The 23,664-nt window shown below is 34.0% G+C and overlaps 2 protein-coding genes across 2 annotated transcripts; both read left to right on the top strand.

The window, feature by feature from the left end:
* Window positions 1–2,144: 2,144 nt before the first annotated feature.
* On the top strand, window positions 2,145–22,592 carry LOC128192391 (mannan endo-1,4-beta-mannosidase-like). The gene is made up of 16 exons (XM_052865018.1): window positions 2,145–2,215; window positions 3,273–3,327; window positions 3,902–4,096; window positions 5,673–5,857; window positions 11,508–11,579; window positions 13,150–13,334; window positions 14,263–14,428; window positions 16,154–16,231; window positions 16,657–16,804; window positions 17,014–17,992; window positions 18,818–18,904; window positions 19,126–19,218; window positions 19,337–19,432; window positions 19,690–19,934; window positions 20,265–20,387; window positions 22,481–22,592. Exons 1-10 carry the CDS (start codon window positions 2,213–2,215, stop codon window positions 17,199–17,201), a joined length of 1,275 nt encoding a protein of 424 aa, XP_052720978.1. The 5' UTR covers window positions 2,145–2,212; the 3' UTR covers window positions 17,202–17,992; window positions 18,818–18,904; window positions 19,126–19,218; window positions 19,337–19,432; window positions 19,690–19,934; window positions 20,265–20,387; window positions 22,481–22,592.
* LOC128192390 (uncharacterized) lies at window positions 5,864–11,480 on the top strand. Its single transcript, XM_052865017.1, has 2 exons — window positions 5,864–6,906; window positions 9,102–11,480. Exons 1-2 carry the CDS (start codon window positions 6,237–6,239, stop codon window positions 10,145–10,147), a joined length of 1,716 nt encoding a protein of 571 aa, XP_052720977.1. The 5' UTR covers window positions 5,864–6,236; the 3' UTR covers window positions 10,148–11,480.
* Window positions 22,593–23,664: the final 1,072 nt, after the last annotated feature.

The raw sequence follows: 23,664 nt of genomic DNA, 5'->3' as shown, positions 1-23,664 counted from the left end.
AATTCATCTTTCCTAACCAATGAGTGCTTGTGGGTTTTTTTTTTCTTTTAAAAAAAATATATATTTATTTTTAGTTAAAACTCACACTCTACTCATACTTAATCAGAAATGCAGTGTCGAAAAAACGTTTTGTATATTAAGATGAAAGTAATTTATGAAAATAAATTTTATTGAAACCTATAGATTTCTCTTTGTTTTTTAAATTACCCCTACAATATTTAGGTTAGAAAAACGTTTTTAATGCACAAAAAAGTCACAGATATACACTTCTTTGCAAAATATTCATGTTGTATATTTTATTTGATAAAATAAATCATATCTTACTTCAATAGTTTTATACCATCTACAATTATATTGTGGAACAATCTACCTCAAAATACAAAAAATATAACTACAGTTTCAGCATTTAAGAACAGCCTCAAAAATATTAATAGTAAAAAACTGTATATGCATAAATTATTTAACCATGGCAAAAGATTAGAAAATATTTGGCATTGTCAGTTGAGAAATAACAGTAGTAACTTAAATGCTGACCTTTACTCACACCACCTTATTGCTTCTCCACTATGTCAGAAGTGCTTTCTTGAAGTGGAAGACTCTAAACATTATTTCTTACACTGTCCATCATATGCCTCCCAAAGAAAATCTCTATTTGATTATATGAACGACAATTCCATACCAATCACAATTAAGAATCTATTTTTTGGAAGTGATAAACTAACATTTCAAAATAACTTACTATTATTTGATAAAATTCATTTTTACATAAAAAGTACAAACAGATTTAAGTAAATGTATAGGTAAAAATGTACACATTGTATAAAAAATGTATCAAAATGGGTACCACTGACTTTCCTTACACTCCTTTCTTTTCATTTTTTATTGCTTATTTGTTCTCCCCCTCCCACCCCATCCCCCCAAACTTTCCATTTTTTTCTACTCTGTTATTAATTTTTGTTTTGTTTTTATTACATGTTTTTTTTTCTTTCTCATTTTTTCTCTACACTACATATACTTTTTTATTTCCAACCTTAGCAATTAACCATTATTTTTCTATTTTTTATTTTCATTTTCCTATCATAAGCTATTTGTTTTGTTTATCTTTTTGCACTGTACCTCCTTCCAATGCTATTTATAATATTAATCTATTATACAAAATTCCATTGCAATATATATGTAAATATATCTTATATAAAATTATATAATTACTCATATTATACCTTGACTACAGGAGAGAACATAAATAGGCATTGTGCCTGCTGTTCAATCCATTTCAATGTATTTATATACTTGAACAAAATACTTCTTAAATTAAATTAAATCATATCAGAAAGGACATCATACTTATTTTGCTTGACAAGTGGTATTATGAATAGGTTTTCCTATCATAGTTCTATATAAAGAGGAATATGTGTTGATAATTAATCTCCAAATAAATATAGACTACAATAAAATGATAAACTAATATTAAATGAAAAATACCGGTAGCAAACGATCTTTATTGTGTTTCTGTTCTGTTCGATTTGTGTTTTCTTCCAAAATACAGCAATTTGCTATGGTCTTACAAACGTGAAATACGAGTACGTGCAGTTTAACAAAAGGATTACGTGACCAGGATTTGCTAAACAACAAGCTAATAAATCAGCTTGAAGAACAATCAAACAAGTAACCACTTTTACACGGGATCCGAATGAAGTAAACAATGTTGCAAGAAAATTTGATTTTCTCTGCTACATGTATTAGATTGCCATATATGATGCAACTTTTCCATCCAAATTGCAATCACCATCATACATGCATACATTCATCACAAAACCGACGGATCGAAAAATGGAGGCTATGAAACAGACTAATAATTCAGCCAATTGAGCGATTTCGGTCTATCAATATCTCTATCGTTGCTTTGTACAGGAACTCGGTATACAAGTAATATATACTATATAACCCAAGGTCCATGCACGATTATTTGGGGGCAAAGTGCACTCAATAACAGAAATACATTTAGTTACATGTATGTCTTTTAAACAACGCCGATTTTTAAAATTTTTGTTTTTAATAAATATATGTATAATACACGATCTTGTAAACAGAGAACACTTTAACGTACAATATTACTTAAAGATATTTGACCATTATCCGTTTAGCCTTATCAAGATAACTTACAAGCCGTTTACAAAAAGGGCGAGAGGTCATTGGACTTTGTTCTGAAGAAATGGTACGTTAAATTTAACAACTGATTAATGTGTTCTTTTACTTAGGCATCATGTGAGTAAAAGCCGCATAAATCCTTTTTTTTTTCGTTTTTCCCCCCGTGTGATTGAGAATATTTTGTTATCGCTTCTTGTCTTAGAAACATGTTAAATGTTAAAACTAAGATGAATGAGTAAGAGTTATTTATACGTTAATTCAAAGTAAACCTAACGTGGAATGTGAATCATTGGCTCTTCGGTTACATAATGCCTAAAATACGACTAAGATGGCGTAAATCCGCAGAAGTGATAGCTTGTATATTTAATTATTTTTGACAGTTTCAATGAAAAAAAAAATACCTTTCAAAATAAAAATAGATTTCTGTATGTGTGGTAATTTATCAAAGAATAAAGCTATTATAACTCTCTTTGTCTTCACAAATGTTCCCGTTGAATTTTTATAATCTAGTAGTGAAAAAGAAATTGAATGCTCTCTCTCTCTCTCTCTCTTTCTCTCTCTCGTGAATAACCCCTATCTTATTCTTTGGAGTTTAACTTTTATGATATTAATGTAGTACATGTAATATTAATATTACTGACCATGTTACATAGAATTAACCAAACTAAAACTACATACACTCCAATAAATAGATTTTAAATCAGCATTCATTTAACTTTCAAAAAGTTTTGAAGAATATTAACACATATACTTTTTTTTATAGACTTTTTTTTTTTTTTTTTTTATAGTTTTATAGACTTCCCCTAGTTATTGTTTACGTCACTCTTTGGCGATTTTTAATGAAAACAAATATACTCCTCAATTAATTTAAATTGAAATTAATCAAAATTGAAATCGATAAGGCAGAAAGCAGATATCTAGAACAGAGTATAATATGTATCAAAAATATATAGTTGTAGTGTGGCTTTTAAATTGCTGCCTACTTTAATTTATTGTAATGAAACAATTTTTTGTTATTTCATATTACAATGTATTTTTTTAACACTTAAACATAAATGCAAGCATCAATTGAAATTCAAAGACAATAAGGTATAAATTATATTGATTGCGGTTTTTTTCTTCAGACACTGGTGTTTTTAGCTGCTATTTCGCTGTTTTTCTGCCTAGAACCATGTGAAGGTATGTATGTATGTGTGTGCGGTTTAGACTTTCTTGGACTTTTCTCCTTTTTCGTTGAAGATTTTTTTGTTTTTTCTCAAACCGCAAACTTGAACACAAACACATAATAAAACTAAATTTATTGGAAGGTTTTGTACTGCATTTGATCAAAATGCATAAGTATTAAAACGATTTATTATGCTAGTTATTAAACAAAATAAAGTATGTGTAAATTATTTAATAAATAGTGATAATTTAAATCTTATTTGATCCGCATGCATGGATGTGTATTTTGCATTATGTCGTTTTGCTTTTATTTTTCTATTATGTTTATTAAGCTGATTCGTTGAGATTTCCTTGTCTTTTTTCTGTTGTTAACTAAAATTTTGTTTTCATCATAATTAAAAAAAAATTATTCTATTTCATTTAAAAAAAAAACCAAGTTACCTGATGTTAGTATGTCATGTCTCTTTTTCGAACGCTTTGTTTGTTCTAGGGTGGAAGGGTTACACTTTTGTTGCATTTTGTTTCGTTCTTTTTATGTTGTATATATTTTTAACTTTTTAACTTTCTTTTCATTTCGTGTGTACTGAAGGAATTCTAGCCGTGTGCAAGAAGAACTCGCAGTTCCTTTGCAATGATGAACAGCCAACATTCCTTGTCGGCGCCAATCAGGCCTGGTTTAATTATGCCACTGGTGACTTCGGAAATCGACTTTATTTTACAATTTCGATGATACCTCTCCAGACTTACCTCACCACACTTAAAGCTGCGGGTGGAAATTCAATAAGTATGCTTGTTGTCAAATATGTCTCGCCTTTTTAAATAGTCAATGTGTAATATGACCATAAGGAAATAATAAAAAAATAACATATCAATTTACCTATGAACAAGATGTAATTATAATCGGGGCGATTATAAATGAGGCCTTCATTGGGGGTAGAGATGACTCACGTTGGTCAAAAAGATGGTGTTCCCCAAAGGTTATTAACTGTATATCAGGTGAACCGACATGACCCAAGGAAAGGAATACATATGATTTTTTGGTGGGGATCTCAACTGTTTTCAAGATATTTAGACACTTCCTGTTCAAAGGGATGGGGGGGGGTCAGGTCCACCTCGGGGGCCAATGACCTGTAAAATTATGCCATTTGATACCCCTTGACACAAGGAACAAAAACATAATTTATATGGTTAAGAGGTGGGGATCTCAACCGTTTTCAAGATTATTTGGGCACTTCCGGATTAGAGGGTAAGACCATCCCCGGGGCCCATAACCTACAAATTATTTGATGCCCCTTAACACAAGGATCAAGAACTTTTATATTTTAGGGGCGGGGATCTCAAACATTTTCAAGATATTTGGGCACTTCCGGATTAAGGGGGGTAAGACCATCCCCGGGGCCCATAACCTACAAATAATTTGATGCCCTTTAACACAAGGATCAAGAACTTTTATATTTTAGGGGCGGGGATCTCAAACATTTTCAAGATATTTAGGCACTTCCTGTTCGAGGGTGTCAGAACCGCCCCCGAGGCCCATGACCTACATAACATTTGATGCCACTTATCACAAGAACAAGAACAGATATAGTTTGGGGGTGGGGATCTCAATGGATTTTTAGATATTAGGAAACTTCATGTTTCAGAGGGGACGGGACCACTCCATATATAGCCATGACCTACATACCATATGATGTCCCATTACACAAGGAACAAGAATCTATATAGATTAGGGAGGGGGATGTCAAACAGTTTTTGAGATATTAAGTAATTTCTAAAACCTGGGGGTTGGGGATGACCCCAGGGGACATATCTAATGTACCATGATATGTATTGCCGATAACACTCAATAGTATGCATTTATAGACCCCATGTCAATATCTTTAACGGTTTTCAGGTTATAACCATTTACAATAAAGTGTGTAATTTTTCCCATATGTTTCAATGTTAGACCCATCCCCACTTGACCCCCCCCCCCCAAAAAAAAAAAATATATATATATATATGGTTGACCAACCCCAAATTTAAAAATGGGTGAACACCTATCATATCCTAGAGTTTTGTACAATTCTGTTTGGCCATCAAGAGACGAGACTGAAGAAAAAGAAGAAGAAGAAACCGAACGAAAACAATAAATCTCCAAGCTGTAAATAAACAATATCAAAACATTTTTATTTCACACGAATATTTTGTCAAAGCTTCAAAAGCAAAAATCGAACTGGAGTTTGTCGTTTATCTCATACTGAGACTTCAATCATATTTTGGAGCGCGAGTGAGTTCGTCTAGGTTTTGTTTAATTTTCTGTGAAGCGACAAATGAACTTAACATTACACCCTATAAATGGCGCCCTTCTCATTTCCTAGGATTGTTCCTGCACATCGAGGGTCAGGGTACTCCGATGTTTGGTCCGGGTGGTACTGTGATTGGAACCGACCTTCAGCAATCCTTGATTCCAGAGTTGATGGAATATCTGAAATTCGCTCACATGAACCAGATTTTCGTGTTCATATGTCTCTGGAATGGAGCCTATGTTACGCCTGTCATTAATTGTAGCTTAAACTATTTTATTTTTAAAATTTTAAGCGTAGTTTATTTCATACAATTCTCTTAATACTAAGCCCCTCTACGTCTTTATGTTGTTGTTTTTAAGATTATGTAACAGTTATGCAATTATCACTGTCCATTGGTCATAAGTTATAGGTCACGTGACCCCTTATCTTTCGATGGTTCCGGACAGCGTCAGTACCAAGCTATTATTTACCTTCTTTATCAAACGGATTTCTCTTTAAATATCGATCATCCGGATTTATTGATTGTGTATATACTTCCAGTGAACTTTAATGATATTATAATCGATGTTATTTTTGGACGATGACTTTCTGTTTTTTGGTGAATGACGGATTTTAATCGATCGTTTGTGAAGAACAATGGCGACCAGAAAAAGTTCCAAGAGACAGAAAACTTCAGGCAACTCTCTTGACATGAGTAATTATTTAAATTGGCCTGCCGGTACCCTAAGAGAAAAACTGTTAGAAGTGAATATAAGTGCCGCTTCAAACTTCCCTATATCTGTTTTAAGAAAATTGTATGTGGATAATGTATTAGGTAACGCGTCTACAGATGAAATCCGGACCGTTCCTGTTGTTTCTACAGACAATGCTGTTCAATCGAGCCTTCCATCGACTAATCAGCAAAGTCCACCAAGCTCAACGCAATTCGCCGAACAGCCAAGTTCATCAAGCTCACTGCTATTATCCGAACAAGCCTCTACCGACAACACGACTTTGGGTATACGTACGACTTACCAAAACAGTGCGACTTCCGGTTCGCAAAACCCATCAACAACTGACTCCAGTTCCCCAGCAGTTATCGAGTCTTTAGTACACACAGTACAGAGTCTACAGACTATGGTTTCTAGTCTAACTTCACTGATCACGACTAAGGAAACCAACCTGAAGAGTTCTCCTGCTTTTAACTTGCAGGAGTACTATAAGTCGGACGTAATCAGTCATACATCGAGGAAATTCGGAACACACCCCGAAGACCTGCCCCAAATGGAATTGATTTCAAACTCCTTAAGGAAGCAAATACTAGAAGGTAAGGACGTCAACCTCGCTTCATTACTCATACCTTACTATGAAATCCGCGAATCTGAGAAAGAAAAGACTGAGAAGGAGGACAGCAGACTGAAAAGAAATCTTACAATTGCTGAATTTCTCACTGCTTTTGGAAAATACAAACGCACTATGTGCCAGGCCTTTCCAAACCGCAGGGACGAACTTGATCACTATGAAGCTATCATAGTAGATCTGTACAACGTATATGGAGAACGTTTTTATGAGTATCATAAACTCTTTTCCTTAAGAAGCGCGAGTGCTCTGGCAGTTCACAAGATTAAAGTAGATTGGTCTGTGAGAGACAGAGATCTCGTACAATTGATAGCCTCAAGATCCAAATCCTGCTCCATATGTTCGGAAGTTTCACATGACTCTAAGTTCTGTCCACAGCTGCAAACCAGTTCCGTAGAAAATTCCTTCCAACCTACCAATATAGATAGGCATGGCAGAAAGAGGACCATACATAACGGACAGGAAATTTGCAACAATTTCAACTCGTCAAAAAGATGCGGGAGAAATAATTGCCCCTTCCTTCATGTCTGTAGCATATGCAAGAACAAAGATCATTCTTTCCTAACTTGTAATCTGAAAACCAAACCAAAGAATGCTGCATCTTCAATTACCAATCAAAAGTGACTATCCGTCCGAGCGACATCGTGCTGCACTATAAACATCAAACAGTTGAAATTAGAGCTTCAAAACCATGAAAATCAAAATTTTGTTTCATATATTATCAATGGCTTCATTAATGGATTCGATACGAAAGTACAGGAAACAAACTTGAAAATAAGGGAATGCAGAAATTTGAGATCAGCTTTACAGAACGTGGATACAGTTGACGAACTATTATCAAAAGAAGTTGAAAAGGGATTCCTCGCAGGACCTTATAAAGCTCCTCCCTTTAAAAGCTATCGCGTGTCTCCTCTCGGAATTGCCGAACACAAGTATTCAAAAAAGAAAAGGCTTATCGTGGACCTTTCTGCTCCTCACAACAATGACACTCACCCCAGTATAAATGAACTCATTGATAAACAGGAATGCTCTCTGTCTTATGTGAAAATAGATGATGCTATCAAAATTATCGTTCAATGTGGGCAAGGCGCCCTGATGTGCAAGACTGATATATCCGACGCCTTCAAACTTGTTCCAATACTACCATCCCAGTATCATCTCTTTTGTGTGAAATGGAGAAATTCATACTATTACTATACTCGTTTGGCGTTCGGATGTAGATCAAGCCCAAAGATCTTTGATCAGTTTTCTCAAGCAATTTGTTGGATAGCACAAAACAATTATAAAATTGAATCTATTCTTCATTTGCTCGATGACTTCCTGACTATAGACAAACCAGATTTCCATGCGGATAGGACCATGGCCCTCCTGACTATGATATTTAAGAAATTAAACGTTCCAATTGCTCAACATAAAACTACAGGCCCGGATACCGTCGTTGAGTACCTCGGAATCATTTTAGATTCTATGAATATGCAAGCTCGACTTCCTCCAGATAAAGTTCATAGAATACGAGAAATGTTAGAAACCTTCTGTGTGAAGCAAAGTTGTACTAAACGAGAACTTTTGCAACTCTTAGGGCATTTGAACTTTGCTTCTCGTGTCATAGTACCAGGAAGATCATTCGTGTCCTATCTCTTGTGCCTAGCCTCTTCAGTGCGAGAGCTCCATCATCACATCCATCTGACCGCAGAGTGTAGAGAAGACATCAGAATGTGGAAATTATTTCTGGATCAATGGAACGGCATATCATTCTTCTATGATATAGAAAGAACTCCAGCCAATAGCATGCATTTATATACAGATGCTTCATCTACCGTAGGATTTGGGGGATTCTTCAACGGTCATTGGTTCTGTGACAGTTGGCCAGAAAAGTTACCAAAGGAATCAGACAGGGAAATATCTATGGCACTACGTGAACTCTACCCTATCGTTGTAGCTGCCATTCTCTGGGGAAAATATTGGTCTTCAAAAAGAATACTTTTCTATTGTGATAATGCAGCTACCGTAAATATTATCCAAAAGGGAAGATCTAAAGTCCTCAGTATTATGCAATTGATGAGACGGCTAACCTGGTGTTCAGCTAAATACAACTTTTGTATATATTCTGAGTTCCTTCCAGGCAAAACTAATGTAATTGCTGACGCTTTGTCTCGATTTCAGATGAACAAATTCAGAAGACTGGCTCCCCAAGCAGACAGACTACCTCATCCCTGCCCACCCATGGTGGATATTCTCTGGAACCCTCCCACAGAATTAAAGAGCTGATGAAAGACTCCGTGTCTGGTTCAACTAGAGCTACGTATAATTCCGGTTATCAAGCCTTTCTAAAGTTTAACCGTATGAACAACCTGTGCGACAATGTGTCAGAATCTACTTTAATGCAATTCGTCACCTACTGCTACGATTCCATGCATCTGTCGTACCAAACCATCAAAATTTATCTATGTGGGATCCGACATCATCTTACCCTGCTTAGTAAACATAATCCATTCACCGATTCAGCAGAAAATCTACCAAGATTGCACATGCTACTGAACGGAATTAAAAGACAAAGTCAATCTTTCCAACCAAGCCGACAACCGATTACTTTCCCAGTATTAACTGACTTGTGCAACATACTTCAAAATGGAGTTTTTTCAAAATACATGGATACGTTGATGACAACAGTGTGTGTAGTCGCTTTCTTTGGTTTCCTTAGATGTGCAGAATTTACATGCAAAACATCTTTTGACCCTTTCGTGAATCTGTGTTTAAATGATGTGCAATTTTACAACGACCATGCTGTTCTTTTTCTTAAACAATCCAAGACCGATCCTTTTCGAAAAGGAGTTGCAATCAAGTTGTTTAAAAATCATACCAAGTTGTGTCCGTTCGAACAACTAAAGAGCTACTTGTATGCAAGAAACATCATTTTCGATCCAAAAGTGCATATTCCCTTGTTCATAACAGAGAATGGAAGTGCCCTCAATAGGTGTAACTTTTTGTCTATGCTGAAGGAAATTGTAAAGCGCACCAACCATGCCGACAGCCACATCACTGGACATTCATTCCGTATCGGTGCTGCCTCATCTGCAGCAAAAGCGCGTATCGAAGATCATCTCATCAAATCCTTAGGAAGGTGGACTTCTGATTCTTATGTGCGATATATTAGAACACCAGACTCTGCTATTAAACATGCTCAACAGTCTATGATCCATGTCAGCTGACTAAGTGCCTGAACATGTAAACCTTGTTATTTAGCACTTTCAAGATTACGTTCTTATTGTATATTGTAAACTACGTAATACCATTATTACTTTACCTGTTTAAATTCTGTGTTTTTTATACTGTAATACATACACTATATATCTCGCAAAGTCTTTGTTTTATTCGTATGTATTACCATGGCGTAAACGTTATAAATACTTATGGGGCACTCAGTCACTCATGTTTACTAATCGTTCCTGAGTTTTGGCCTTATTATTGTCATAATTTCCCCACTAAGAATTTATAATCAGCTAAAACTTGCATAGTTGTACATTTTATAGCAGAGTTTACAACTTCCGTTGTTGCAGTACACACGTACTGGGGAATTTCTACCATGTGGATCTTCCAACTCTGTCTTGCTGGGTTCAACAATTTTCGTTGTGGCGATGTCTCATACATCGGGAAGATTCTTCCATGAGGATTCTTCAATCCAGCAAGTCTCTCTACTTATACATGGGTGACTGAGCCAGTTTTGTCCAATATTTTATGTTTGCTATATGATTTTTTATGTATGCCTGTTGTATGTGTTTTAACTATCCAATTGTCATCTTTCTATGCCGGAATGTTTAGATAAACTATTCTGAATCTTCATACTTTTGTTTTGTATTGTAAATAAATTGTAGCTTAAACTATTTTATTTTTAAAATTTTAAGCGTAGTTTATTTCATACAATTCTCTTAATACTAAGCCCCTCTACGTCTTTATGTTGTTGTTTTTAAGATTATGTAACAGTTATGCAATTATCACTGTCCATTGGTCATAAGTTATAGGTCACGTGACCCCTTATCTTTCGATGGTTCCGGACAGCGTCAGTACCAAGCTATCCACCACCATCCCCGCCTCTCTTCCAAAACAAATACGCCATGGTAATGCCTAACTGGTTCAGCTCCAGCATACTCTTATTTGTCAGCCTTATTATTGTCATAATTTCCCCACTAAGAATTTATAATCAGCTAAAACTTGCATAGTTGTACATTTTATAGCAGAGTTTACAACTTCCGTTGTTGCAGTACACACGTACTGGGGAATTTCTACCATGTGGATCTTCCAACTCTGTCTTGCTGGGTTCAACAATTTTCGTTGTGGCGATGTCTCATACATCGGGAAGATTCTTCCATGAGGATTCTTCAATCCAGCAAGTCTCTCTACTTATACATGGGTGACTGAGCCAGTTTTGTCCAATATTTTATGTTTGCTATATGATTTTTTATGTATGCCTGTTGTATGTGTTTTAACTATCCAATTGTCATCTTTCTATGCCGGAATGTTTAGATAAACTATTCTGAATCTTCATACTTTTGTTTTGTATTGTAAATAAATGAAAGACTTCACGGCTTAATTAAAGATGAAGTCAACCTACAGAGTTACATTCTCACAGCGCTCACTCCAATAGTAAGAGAGTAGTTTTTGTATACTTGAACGTTGGCGCTCCCAAACAGACGAAACCCTTCCTCTAATTCTTTGATAATTGTCCTATCCATTACGATAGAGAATGCTCAGTTATGACTTTTGAATGTTATTTGAGAGATGCAATAATTATTCTTATCCATTCCTATTGTCAGCTGCCTCAAAATATAAGGCGTGTGACATAACGAGTAGATCTTCAGATTGCATGTTGATAGCATTGTTCGTAATTTGTCGCTGTTTCACTGCAGATACTAGTCATACTTTTTGGCTAAGACGTGTGGGAATTCTTTATATGATGCATTTGTACTTCTTTTAGTATTTAAAAAATTACCTAAGAGAGCCGGACGTTGAGAGTACTTGATAAGTCTTTATTACTGTTAACTGAAAAATACAATTATTACAGGGGAATGGTCACGATTTTCGTCAAAAACTATTTTCCCGATTTTAATATTTACAATTCTTCAGAAAGGCGTTTTTAATTGGCAACCGAAGGTTGAGTGTCATTTGTTGAGCAACATTAGCGAGTTACACAGCTTGAAATTCTTCGCCATGTAAACAAAGCGTTTGTTTATATTCTGAACTTTGAAGTGAAAATTTTCAGTTTTAAACCTTTTACGAATGTGTTAAATGTTAGGAACTGTTTATCTATGCTTAAAATAAAATTAAAAAAATAGACAAATAAGCTGGGAAACGATTTTTTTAGTGGTGTATGGAACCTATGTAAACAAAAACAGGACACGAGCCAACGAACTATGAGTCTTGTATCTTGTATCGAATGACTCTCAAATTTTATTTGATCATTAGAAACGCATTTCTAAAGCATTGTTCATAATAAAAACATAAAAATAGAATTTGACCAAAATCTTGACCATGCTGCTTTATAAATAAATCCCAGTCACATTTCCAAAAAAACACAAACGGTTTTTAAGGCAAAAAATGGGATTATTCGGGCGTCAGTCGGCATTTCATCAGACGATACGAGGAAAAAGGTGTTTTATGGAAAGCCGTATGGTACCCCTACATTATTATTATATTTTACTATATGGTCACAATTATTAAACTTTTGATGGATAGTTTATTTAATATCCTACTTAAAATAACGTCGTTATACACACAAACACTCACCACAACAACATAAAAAACAACAACAACAACAAATAAAATGCTTTTCCCAGTTAACTCAGCAATAACGATGCACAACTTTTTATCTAAGAATATAAAGAACACACACATTTATTAGGATACTTTTCTTTTGGCTTTGTTTTATTGCCTCAAAGAATTGTGTAAATATATTATTAAAATTCGGTGAAATAATCCAACAACCAAACGATCTGCAATCGTTACACGTACAAACTCAATATCATTGTTTCGTGATTTTAAAATAAATTAATTTAGTGTATTTAGCCCATCCTCCTTTAAATTCATTATAATTAAGTCTAACCTTCATTTAAGTGTTTGTCATTTTTATTGCTATTTGTTTAGAGTTTTGAATGTACAATGTAGTATGCATAATATGTAATTGCTTCTTATAGTTGCTTTGGTGATGTTTTGCAAGGTGACTGCTGTAATGAACGAGCCGGCGATGGCGGGTTGGGACATCATTAATCAACCGGAGGGTGTGATGAAGAGGAATGTGACGGACAAGAACCCCTGCTGGGACAACACGTTTCTGGAGCTCAAGTCTTCTGGTAGAGCCATCGGTTGGGCCAAGGAGCTGTACACTCCAAAAGAAATTCAAAGGCATATGTATTTTCCTGAAAACATAATTGTATGAACTTTTTTCTCTCCAAATTAATGTGAATGCTTGAGATATGGTATCTTCTTTTATGGCGTGTAAAGGTAAAAGTAGGTAAATTTTACCATCTTGCGCATATTAATGTCAATTTCGTATTAGAAGGAAGACGTAGGTGTAACAGACTCTACAAAACAAAATTTATTCAGATCATAAATGTGGAAACTAACAACTTACACCGTCTTGCCGTTCGGTTTTGGATTTTGCTTTCCATTTCATCAAGGTCAAATGAAATTACATTGATTAAACAATCAGATTATTAAATGTGAAAGTCAAATAAGCACAAACTATTTATTGTCCATGTCGATGTTAACAAAAGAACCATTGCTCTGTTTGAAGTTCTAAATATTGAGGAACAGCAATCGTACTCTATTTGTTAATGGGCATGGTCACGATATGAGTTGAACGTTTTCAAATTATAAAATTTATCATTTTTCATGTTAAGAATGATTTATAAACTTAAGGTATGGTCAAACAAAATGTGGGTGTTAGTCGTGGAGTTTAAAGCAAGATACAGAAATCCCAATTCTGTATTTTATATTAAACAGAATTCAGGCAATGTTTCCGTTTAAGTATTATATGCTGAAAGCAAATACAAACTTAAAAGCAAATTTGAATTTGACATAACCTCGGAGCATTCCATCTGTGTTTTAAACGTATTAGTAATAAATCGTGAAATACGTTGAATTTTTATTTTTCAGTATCTTATTCATCTTGTTATGGACTTTTTATCCACTTTAATTTCCAATATTCAGCTCAAATCCTGACAATGCCCGTTTCCGATCTTCATTAAAACTGATTATTTTTCATCCCATTCCATTTCAATCATTAATCTTCAAGCTTCTGCTTCTATCCTATCTTATCCCATCTTTACAGATTTATTAATCTCCAAGCTTCTGCTATTCGTAAACTGTACAAAGCACAAAACAAAGAGCCTCTTATAACTGCCAGCTCTTTCAACATCATCACCAATACATTCCAATGGAATTGTAAGAACCTCTACCACGACTACTGCCTTAACATTTCCGGTGGCGCTGATGACGTAAGAATATGATAAAAAGTTATTGCTGTTCCTTTGTTTCAATGATTGATTGCATTGATATAATAGACATGCATATTGTTTTTTCATAATCTGTTTTCAGTTCAAACTAAACATTTTACGAGAAAGACAAAAATCATCATATTTTTAAAAGAAATGTAAAATTACAATTGGATTTTTTTTTGGTTTTAAGAAATAAATAGTTTCTGACAACTTCCTTACAGATGAACGTAAACAAAAGCATACACCTCACGCATTACAGTTTTTTGTAAGACATTTAAGCAAGGGAACAAATTACATACATGTATATGTAATTTAAAGTTTCATAACTCGGAAAATTTCTATTTGTCTCACCAATTAAAACGTTGTTACTTTGAAAATGATGTATTCTATTACTTTGTTCGTTTAATACCGTTAAAATTTCATTTTTGAAATACCGGTGATTTGTTTCATTATAAATTTATGCCATGTTTGCTTTACTCATCTTGCGATATCTCGACACGCCAAAATATGATTTTACACCATAAGTCAGATTTGGCTTTCGATTATTTTATATGTAATTTACATTTTTCAGAGAAACGAAAAAATGTTTTAGCTGCTTAGAAGATATTTTAGAGCTTAAAATTTGGTCTCTCTCTTTATTCATTGCACGAACTAAAGAGTTTTGGAAATAATAATGATTTCTTGGAAAAATTCATCTCCTTCAGGAAATAGCATTTCCTGAGGGAATAGATGGTTAAAAGGATTTTTTTACAACCCAATATAAATGCGAAGTAAAGGGCTGTTAACGCTCAAGCACCTCTTCATTGACTTTGTACTCAGAATTTAATCATATTCACCATTTATATATCTATACTACTATATTAAAATAATAGACTCGAATTTTTACGCTTTAATACCGAGAAATCGGAAAGAGTACTGTCTTTTGTTTTAAATATTTTAATCATTATTGGTACTTGAAGATTACCAATTTGTTTATTTTTATTCAATCAAGCTTCGCTATTTTATAATCAACGAAAATTCCTTTAAAAATCCGGAAATCATCTGGATTTTTAAGATATTACAACCGTGCGCATGCGCATTACATTAACGCTAAAACACAGGAGGCTCTGTAGTAGTTTATGTTTCCACAATATCACATTTGCATGGATAACCTCAGAAACGATATTACACATACGTGTAAATGTTCATTGAAAATTTGTCATATATCCTGTTCATCAAAGGAAATACCGGAGATAACTCTTAGACTAACTCAGTTCATTTAATATGAAAAATCCCTAGAGTTCAGAATGTCAACATGGTGTGTAAATTCGAAGCGAGTAAAAAAGTTGGTGAAAAAGTGTTGAATTCTTCATTAATATGAATACAATTTTTAGATGAAATGTATTAACAACCTCAAAATGGTTTGTTATGAATAATTTGATAGTTACATGTATTTTCAACGCGTATTCATTAATTTTCTCCAAAATCGTTACGGAGTGATTCTGCAATTTTTTGCTACATTACGGGTATATGGGAGGCATTTTAAATGTGGTGAAGGCCTGTCCCGAGACACAGTTACATCGTAAATGTCCGATATCATAATTATGCAATGTCAACCCGTGCACGCACGTGTCAAAGTCTAGTATAATTTAATTATTTGAAGCCGCATAAAACATAATATGAGAGAGAGGGAGAGAGGTTTTTTTTTATTTTTCAAAAACAAATACATTTATATATTTCTTGCAGGGCTACCTCAGTTTCTGGTCTACGCATTCATTTGATATTAAAAGTGAAGGCAGATATGAAGATTGGGCTCCATTTAACGTTAGTAATTTCTTTATCAGACTACAGTTTCTCACCATGCTTTTATATCATAGATGACGTGCCCAATAAATTAAATTATATACATTTGATCAACACAGAAATATTAACAAATCATATTATATTTGAGTATAATCTATGATTGAAATCACTCAGTTAAACTGGGAGTTTTATTTTCTGTGGTGGTCAATTTTGGATTATATCGTTCTCCTTGTTAAGAAGAGCTCTTTATAAACAGTTTAATGCTGGAATATCTAAATGATAATGAACAAAAAATTAAGGCTAGAATATCTGAATTTGTTTCACTTGGTAATAATTTTTTGCAAACAAAATAAATTATCATAATTAAAATTTAAAGGTAAACCTGATGTGTTATTTGTTGACCAACCAACATCATTAAAATACAAAATCCTTTCCCCTTAATACAGCACTATTACACAGAGTACCATATGGGAGGGGACCATCTCCCTCCCCGACCCCTTGTCATTGCTGGATTTAACCAGGTGCGAGGGCGACCGCACTCCAAATGGGACATTGTGAAACAGTTCAATCACCTGTATTCCAATGGCTATTCTGGTAGGTTGTGATGATTATCTAGGGAAGCCAACGTTTTCCCTTCATGCAGTATCATTTGGTCGTATATTCTTAAAAATAAAAAATAAAGTTAATTAAAACCGTATTTACTTTTAGCTATCCCAAGTCAAAAGAGGGAAATTAAAAACCAATTTTACGAATTCCATGGCACTTGTTTTTATTTTTTAATCGTTTTTTTTTTATTGTGTTAGGTGGCTGGACTTGGCAAATGAATGCACAGGGCCCGGATACGGATGACTGGATAACACAAGCGAAAGGCATCAGTTCACTTTCAGGAAAATATGGGGTCACAGTGGGGCCCTTCGGAGCGCTCAGTAGTCCCTTGGGATCACTGATTCCGAAGAATCTGACTATACCTGCAAGTCCTGTGGGAAAATAAAATTTAAAATCTTTAACTTACAATAAGTGGTTGGAATTGTTTTATATGTTTTAACCAAAGTGTCAGACAAGGTGATTTGTTTGAATTATATACTAGTATGGTACAATGCAGAGATGTACATGTGCATACATGTGTCGTGAAAACAAACTTTTATTTGCATTGTCTCTAAATGATTGCAAGTCATGGATTAAGGAGGCATTCCACTTAATTCGGATTTAGATACATGTACATTATTGTGTTATTATTTCTGCATAGGGTAAACAATAAGGTGTCATAAATGTGTACGTTTCACTGGCGTTTAATTCTGTAACAAAGTTCAGAACAGAATCAAGCGCCTGTAAGCGTACATATTCATGTCGAAATTGAGTTATTTTAAGTCGTATATTCTTAAAGAAAAGATCTTAGGTGCATAAATCATATAGAACGAAAAGTTTGTTGATGGTATTAACTTCAAGAGAGTTCCTTTTAGAAATTTAAGCTTTCATAATAAACTAGTTCAATAAAGCTAATGAATTCTCAGAGTTAAATTTTAAACAAAAGTAAAAGTCCCATGTTTTATTTTATATTTGGCGAATGGCCAGAAAAATTATAACCAAATGTTTGCCACGATAAATAGTTTCGTATATGAGTGTAATGAACTGAGAGGACCCACAGATAAGGTACATAATTATGTAAGAGGTATCGGTAATACCATAATGTAGTATCAGCGCTCATTAACAAACTATTGTGTCTATAGTCCACATTGAGAATGATCGTATACTGCCTCCTTGTCTTTCTGAGTCTTGTAGCAGGTAAACTTTTATTTTAATTATTTGCATTAAAAAATAGAGATATAACATGATGTGTTAAAGATAAAAATAAGACGAAAAAAAGTTCGTTTAAGAGTTTGTTCTACCATCCAAGTAGCCCTAAAAATCTGGTGAAAAACTATATATCTTATTTTTAAACTGCAGTTGTAATAATTCTTTAAAACACATATGGAGCAAACAGAGAAAAAACCCCACCAAATATAAGGTAAGAAGGCATGGAACTTTAAAATTCAGGAAAAAGTAGGATATAATTTGTTTGTGTACAGATAAACATCGCCATATTTTCGCCATATTTCGTATTGATTTCAGGAATTCGTACAAATCCACAAATAGTATTAGGAATTTAAGATTAATTGTTGTGTATTAAAATTAGCTTATATTGTAAGGAGGCGATAAAAAAAGCTCCACGTCTCACATTATGAATAGCTAGGTACTAATTATTTCCCGGAAAAACTATCGCATCGAAACTTTCCGCAAATATTCACTTCTAAACTTTTGTCTTTAACAACAAAATTCCCCATTCCAAAATGTCAAAACTTGCAGAAAAATAATGAAATCGGAATTTCTAGTATTGATTGATTGATTAATACACCTGCTTAGTTTCCTGGAAATCTATCCTGGGAATTAAGGGGGTTAACGCTGACCATTTATTTTAGCATATACTTCTAAGTTTGAAAAGACCAAATTTTCTAGAAAAATCATGGAAGTGGAATTTCTTGGTATTTAATTTAGGGAAATTTACTTTAAGCAAGTTTTTGGGTTCAAATAAAATATTATCTTGTCTGAATTGTGATGATTATTTTACAGCTGACCATGATGATAACAGCTGCCATGACTACAGCTGCACAAACAATAACGTAGCTGCTTTCGATCCATTTAGAAAAGAATGCTATTGTAAGTCTCTCTATCTCTCTCTCTCTCTCTCTCTGAGAGACGTTGACGACAACACAGTCCGTCTTACATATTCAAATTGGCAACTTCACACTATCTATATAACTTTCCATAATGTCAACTGCACATCTTTACATGTAATCATTACATTTATCTTTTTTACATAAAAAAACCAACCTGTCCAAAATCCCTATTGTGCCAACATATAAATATCTAATTTCTAGGCCACTGTGTAGACGAAAGTAGTTGCAGTCATCTGAATTGCCCACATCCATACTGTTCGCAGTTTTGGATTTTCTATAAATGCCAATGCGGGGGTAAGCTACATGTAACTAAAAATCAGCATTTTTTCAATTATGAATGATCACGTCTAATTTTTAATCAAATTTCTGTAAACAGATGTTGATTAGATAACGTAACGTTTGTCCTTCAAAGAATGCAACACAGACAGTCATTGCCACTGTGCGGGCGGAGAGACGCCAAGATGCATCAAAGACGTGTTCGGTGGTCACAACTGCCACTGTGACCCGGGTGAGCTATAAGAGATAGGCATAATAACATTTGTTTTATACAAATTTAGTTATGTTTATAAAATGTTACCTAGTGCTCTCTGGTGCATGTACATTGCATTTATTCTCTGTTGTGTTAATTACATGTACTAAGAATTATAATACAATGCAAGTAGTTACTAATAAACTAACCCGAAATCACTCTTTATTTTGAACAAGAAAATAAAGAAAGAAAGATTAAACAGATAAGTCACATGTTTGATCATTGTATGTAAATAGCACCAGTTACCACGACGATTTCTCCTAAAACTACACAGAAACCTACCACTACCCAACAACCACTGGTAAAACTGGAATGCCACCACCGGAAGATCAGCGTCATCGAGTCCATCGCAGAGAATCTCCACGTAGAGGACAGCAGGGCAGCGCTGTGTCCCCGTACAACCAAACACCAGACGCCCGAGGCCTTCGTCATCAACAAGTGTAACTCGACGGCAAAAAGTTCTTGGTCTCAAGGCCTATCTGTAAGTTATTTGCACATCAACTTCGTATAATTGGAAAAAGGGACGATATTTTTGTATGCTATGTATTTTCAGAAGGAAAAATTAAATTACCAGTCGTCTTGACAATTTATTCCTGTTCGAATTGCTGCATTTTCGGCGAAATGTCTTGGATGACGAATTTCAAAAAGCTTAAATATGCAAGATCAAATGAAAAAGAAAAAAAAATCCACAAAGAAAGAAAGCATAAAAAATAAAATGTGTTCATAGTTATAATTTTAATAATCTTTCTTACAGTTGAAGAGAATTTACATTATTATTGATGAACTCCTCATCACATTACTTTCTATGTAGATAAAAGCTATATGTGACAACAAACTCCCACATTTAGAGGCGTATACACCCATTTCAACATTTACACCAAATGGAGAATATTTGGCCGGGTTTTTCATCGCTTGCAACGATAGAGGATTTAAGGTACCCTGTCATGTACATGTATCTATACTACTATATTATAATAATAGACTAGAATTTTTGGTTTTTAAAGGGGCATGGTCACGATTTTGGTCAAAAATTATTTTTTCGATTTTAATGTTTACAATACTTCAGTAAGGCATTTTTAATAGGCAACCAAAATTTGAGTGTCATTTGATGAGTCATAAGCGAGTTACAGAGCTTACAATTCTTTGCTTTTTAAACAAAGAGTTTGTTTACATTTTGAATGTTGAAGTGAAAATTCCAGTTTTAGACCTAAAATGAATGTGTTTATCGTAGGAACTGTTCATTTATGCTTAAGATGAATAATAAGATAGACAAACCAGCTTTAAAAAGATTTATTACTGGTATATTGAACCTAGTAAGTAAACAAAAACAGGGCACGAGCCTTGTTTACATGACAAAGAATTGTAAGCCCTGTATCTTGCTTAAAACTCAACGACTGGCACCCAAATTTCATTTGATCATTAGAAATGCATTCCTAAAGCATTGCAAATAATAAAAACAGAAAAATAAAATTTGACCAAAATCGTGACCATCCTCCTTTAATACCGAGAAATCGGAATAATACTGTCTTTTGTTTTATATATTTTAAACATCATAGGTACTTGAAGATTACCAATTTGCTTTTACTTTTTCTCAGTTAAGCTTCGCTAATTAATAATCAACGAAAATTCCTCAAAAAAATCCCGGAAATCACCTGGATTTTTTGGATTTTACAATCTTGCGCTTGCGCAATACATGCACGCTAAAGGGATCTTTAGTTTATGTTTTCACAATATCACATCTGCATGAATAAACTCAGAAATGATAATACAAATACGGGTAAATTTTCATTGGACTTTTGCTATATATTCTGTTGATATACATGTATATTAGTGATTTCTTATAAGAGAAAGTATAAAATAACAAATATACATTTCAACTAAGTTCTTAATTTTGTCTTCGTGATGACAAAAAATATTTGATTGCATGCAAAAAAGTGACATTATATTTGTTAGGAGAGGGAAGATAGAATATGTTTTATCGTAAAAATGAATAATGTCCCACGGGCCCAGTTTTACAAAGAAAATAAGTGTACGTTGGTGAAAAAGAGTAGAATTCTTCCATTCCATGGATTAAAATTTTTAGTTGAAAGGTATTAAAATTTTGCAGTCTCAAAAAGGTTTGTTGTGAATTTGACTGTTATTTTCAAGGCAACTTTATTAACTTTCTCCAAAATCGTTCCGGAGCGATTCTGCAATTATCTGCTACATTACGGGTATAAGGGAGGCATATCAACTGTGGCGAGGGCCTTTCCCGAGACACAGTTCAAACTAAGGAAAGTGTAGTGAAATTAATAGCGTTATTGTAGGCTTATAGCTTTGTTCTGTAAATGTCAATAATGTGTGTCAATGTACCTATTTCGTAAATGTCCGATATACAATGTCAACCCGTGCACGCACTGGTCAAAGTCTACTAATTAGAAAAAATTGTAATGTTATCATATCAAATTCTACAGCAAAAAACGTGCTTCAAATTTCCAAAATCTGTTTTCCATGTACTTAAGAAAATTTGTGGATAAAAACGTACCATGCTTTCAATAACCATCATGATAAGTTTAGTTTTGTCGAGGACTCAATAGTTTATAGTATTTAAAAAAAAAAATGAAAATAAGACGTTTCGTTCGCCATGTTGCCAACATCGCACGACGCGTTATTTCCAAGGACGTCATTGCATTTTAAACTGAGGCAAACATATACAGATAGACGTATCATATCTTACATAATATGTAGATTTGGATCCACTTTCTTTTATTTACCTGATAGCGACAGCACTAGACTCACCCATTAATACTCGTAGTTACGCACTTATCGCTCATTGCTAGAAAGTTTTATTAGAACTTTTATTTAATATTGTTTACAAATATTTTATTGTAAACAAATAACGATAATTTCCTTTTATCACATATAGGATTATTATTATAATCAGTACATGTTTTCAATTTGTATCATATCCCTATTTTAATATATCAGTTTTTATCCAGTTATAGGACGTCAATGATAATCACGGGTCTCTATGTTTCTATATTTCAGATGGCGGCTCAGACATGTACAGAAGCACCAATGATCATCAATATTACAGATTTTACCAGACCGCATGTCAGCGATTTTTACACGATATTATCATAACAAACATAATCTGAACGTGCTTCTTTTGTTTTTAAATCTGAATGAACGAATGAATGAATGAATGATAAAAAAAAATAATGCCTGGTTAACAAATTCGAAGTACATGTGAATTTTTTTTTTTATTAATCTCACAGCATAGCATTAAATTCTCAACAACATTCTCTTCAGCAATGCATAGCAATCTCACACCATATCAATTAAAATTGTAAAAAAAAAAAAAAATATGCACGCATTGAATTTGCGATCGATTGGGGATAACCACAAAGAAGAAGTTTTCTTGCATGTACATCCGGCTCACAACTCTAAGTAATCCATCCTCAGTACTAGGGAGAGTTTTGCATTACATGTACGTCGGTGATACGTAAAAGACCATTATGATCCCTGGGACACCAGGATCAAATTTTGCTACGCTTGGGTGTATTACTAAGTTAGTTGTTTTATACAAGAAGAGCAGATGAGAGTTATGGTCGTAGATACAACATGATTTCCTTCACCATACATGTACGTACACAAACTTGGTGGGTTAGACCGCCGCAGTCATCTCTAGGGGCGCTATTCCGCCTGGTGCCATCACTGTAGGCAGGTAGCGTTTCCCCTGGTTACATTCAGTCTTTGTATAGATATATTGTGACAAGCATTCGCTTCAGAAACTTATTGATGTTACATCAATAAAGTCAGCGTAAATGTATTACCTGTGAATGGGTGAACTAAAGGAAATAGGCATATAGACACATCGACAACGTTTGACATAATGTATATCACGTATAGTGCGAGATTAACGTTGTTTACGGAACGCAACTCCAAACTTCAATATACGAAAATCATTCATTATGAATTGTGGTTTAAAGTTATGATTTATATAAATCAAAAACCCTAGACTCATGCACAGCGTGATATTCATGTATAAACATTTTAAAAAGCGAGGTATTGCATGCGAGAAACACAAGAATATTTGATTTATGATCTGACAATAACAAATTTCCGTAAAATTATTTCATGACCCTATCAAAGAACTTTATGAAATAGTTTTGTGGGTAAATCATTTTATATATTTATAGAGATTTTAATATTTGAATATATTAACTTAA

This window comes from Crassostrea angulata, chromosome 7 (assembly GCF_025612915.1).
Source record: "Crassostrea angulata isolate pt1a10 chromosome 7, ASM2561291v2, whole genome shotgun sequence".
NCBI lineage: Eukaryota > Metazoa > Mollusca > Bivalvia > Ostreida > Ostreidae > Magallana > Magallana angulata.
Note: the sequence above shows the minus strand (reverse complement) of the source record. Positions and strands in the feature narration are given on the sequence as shown.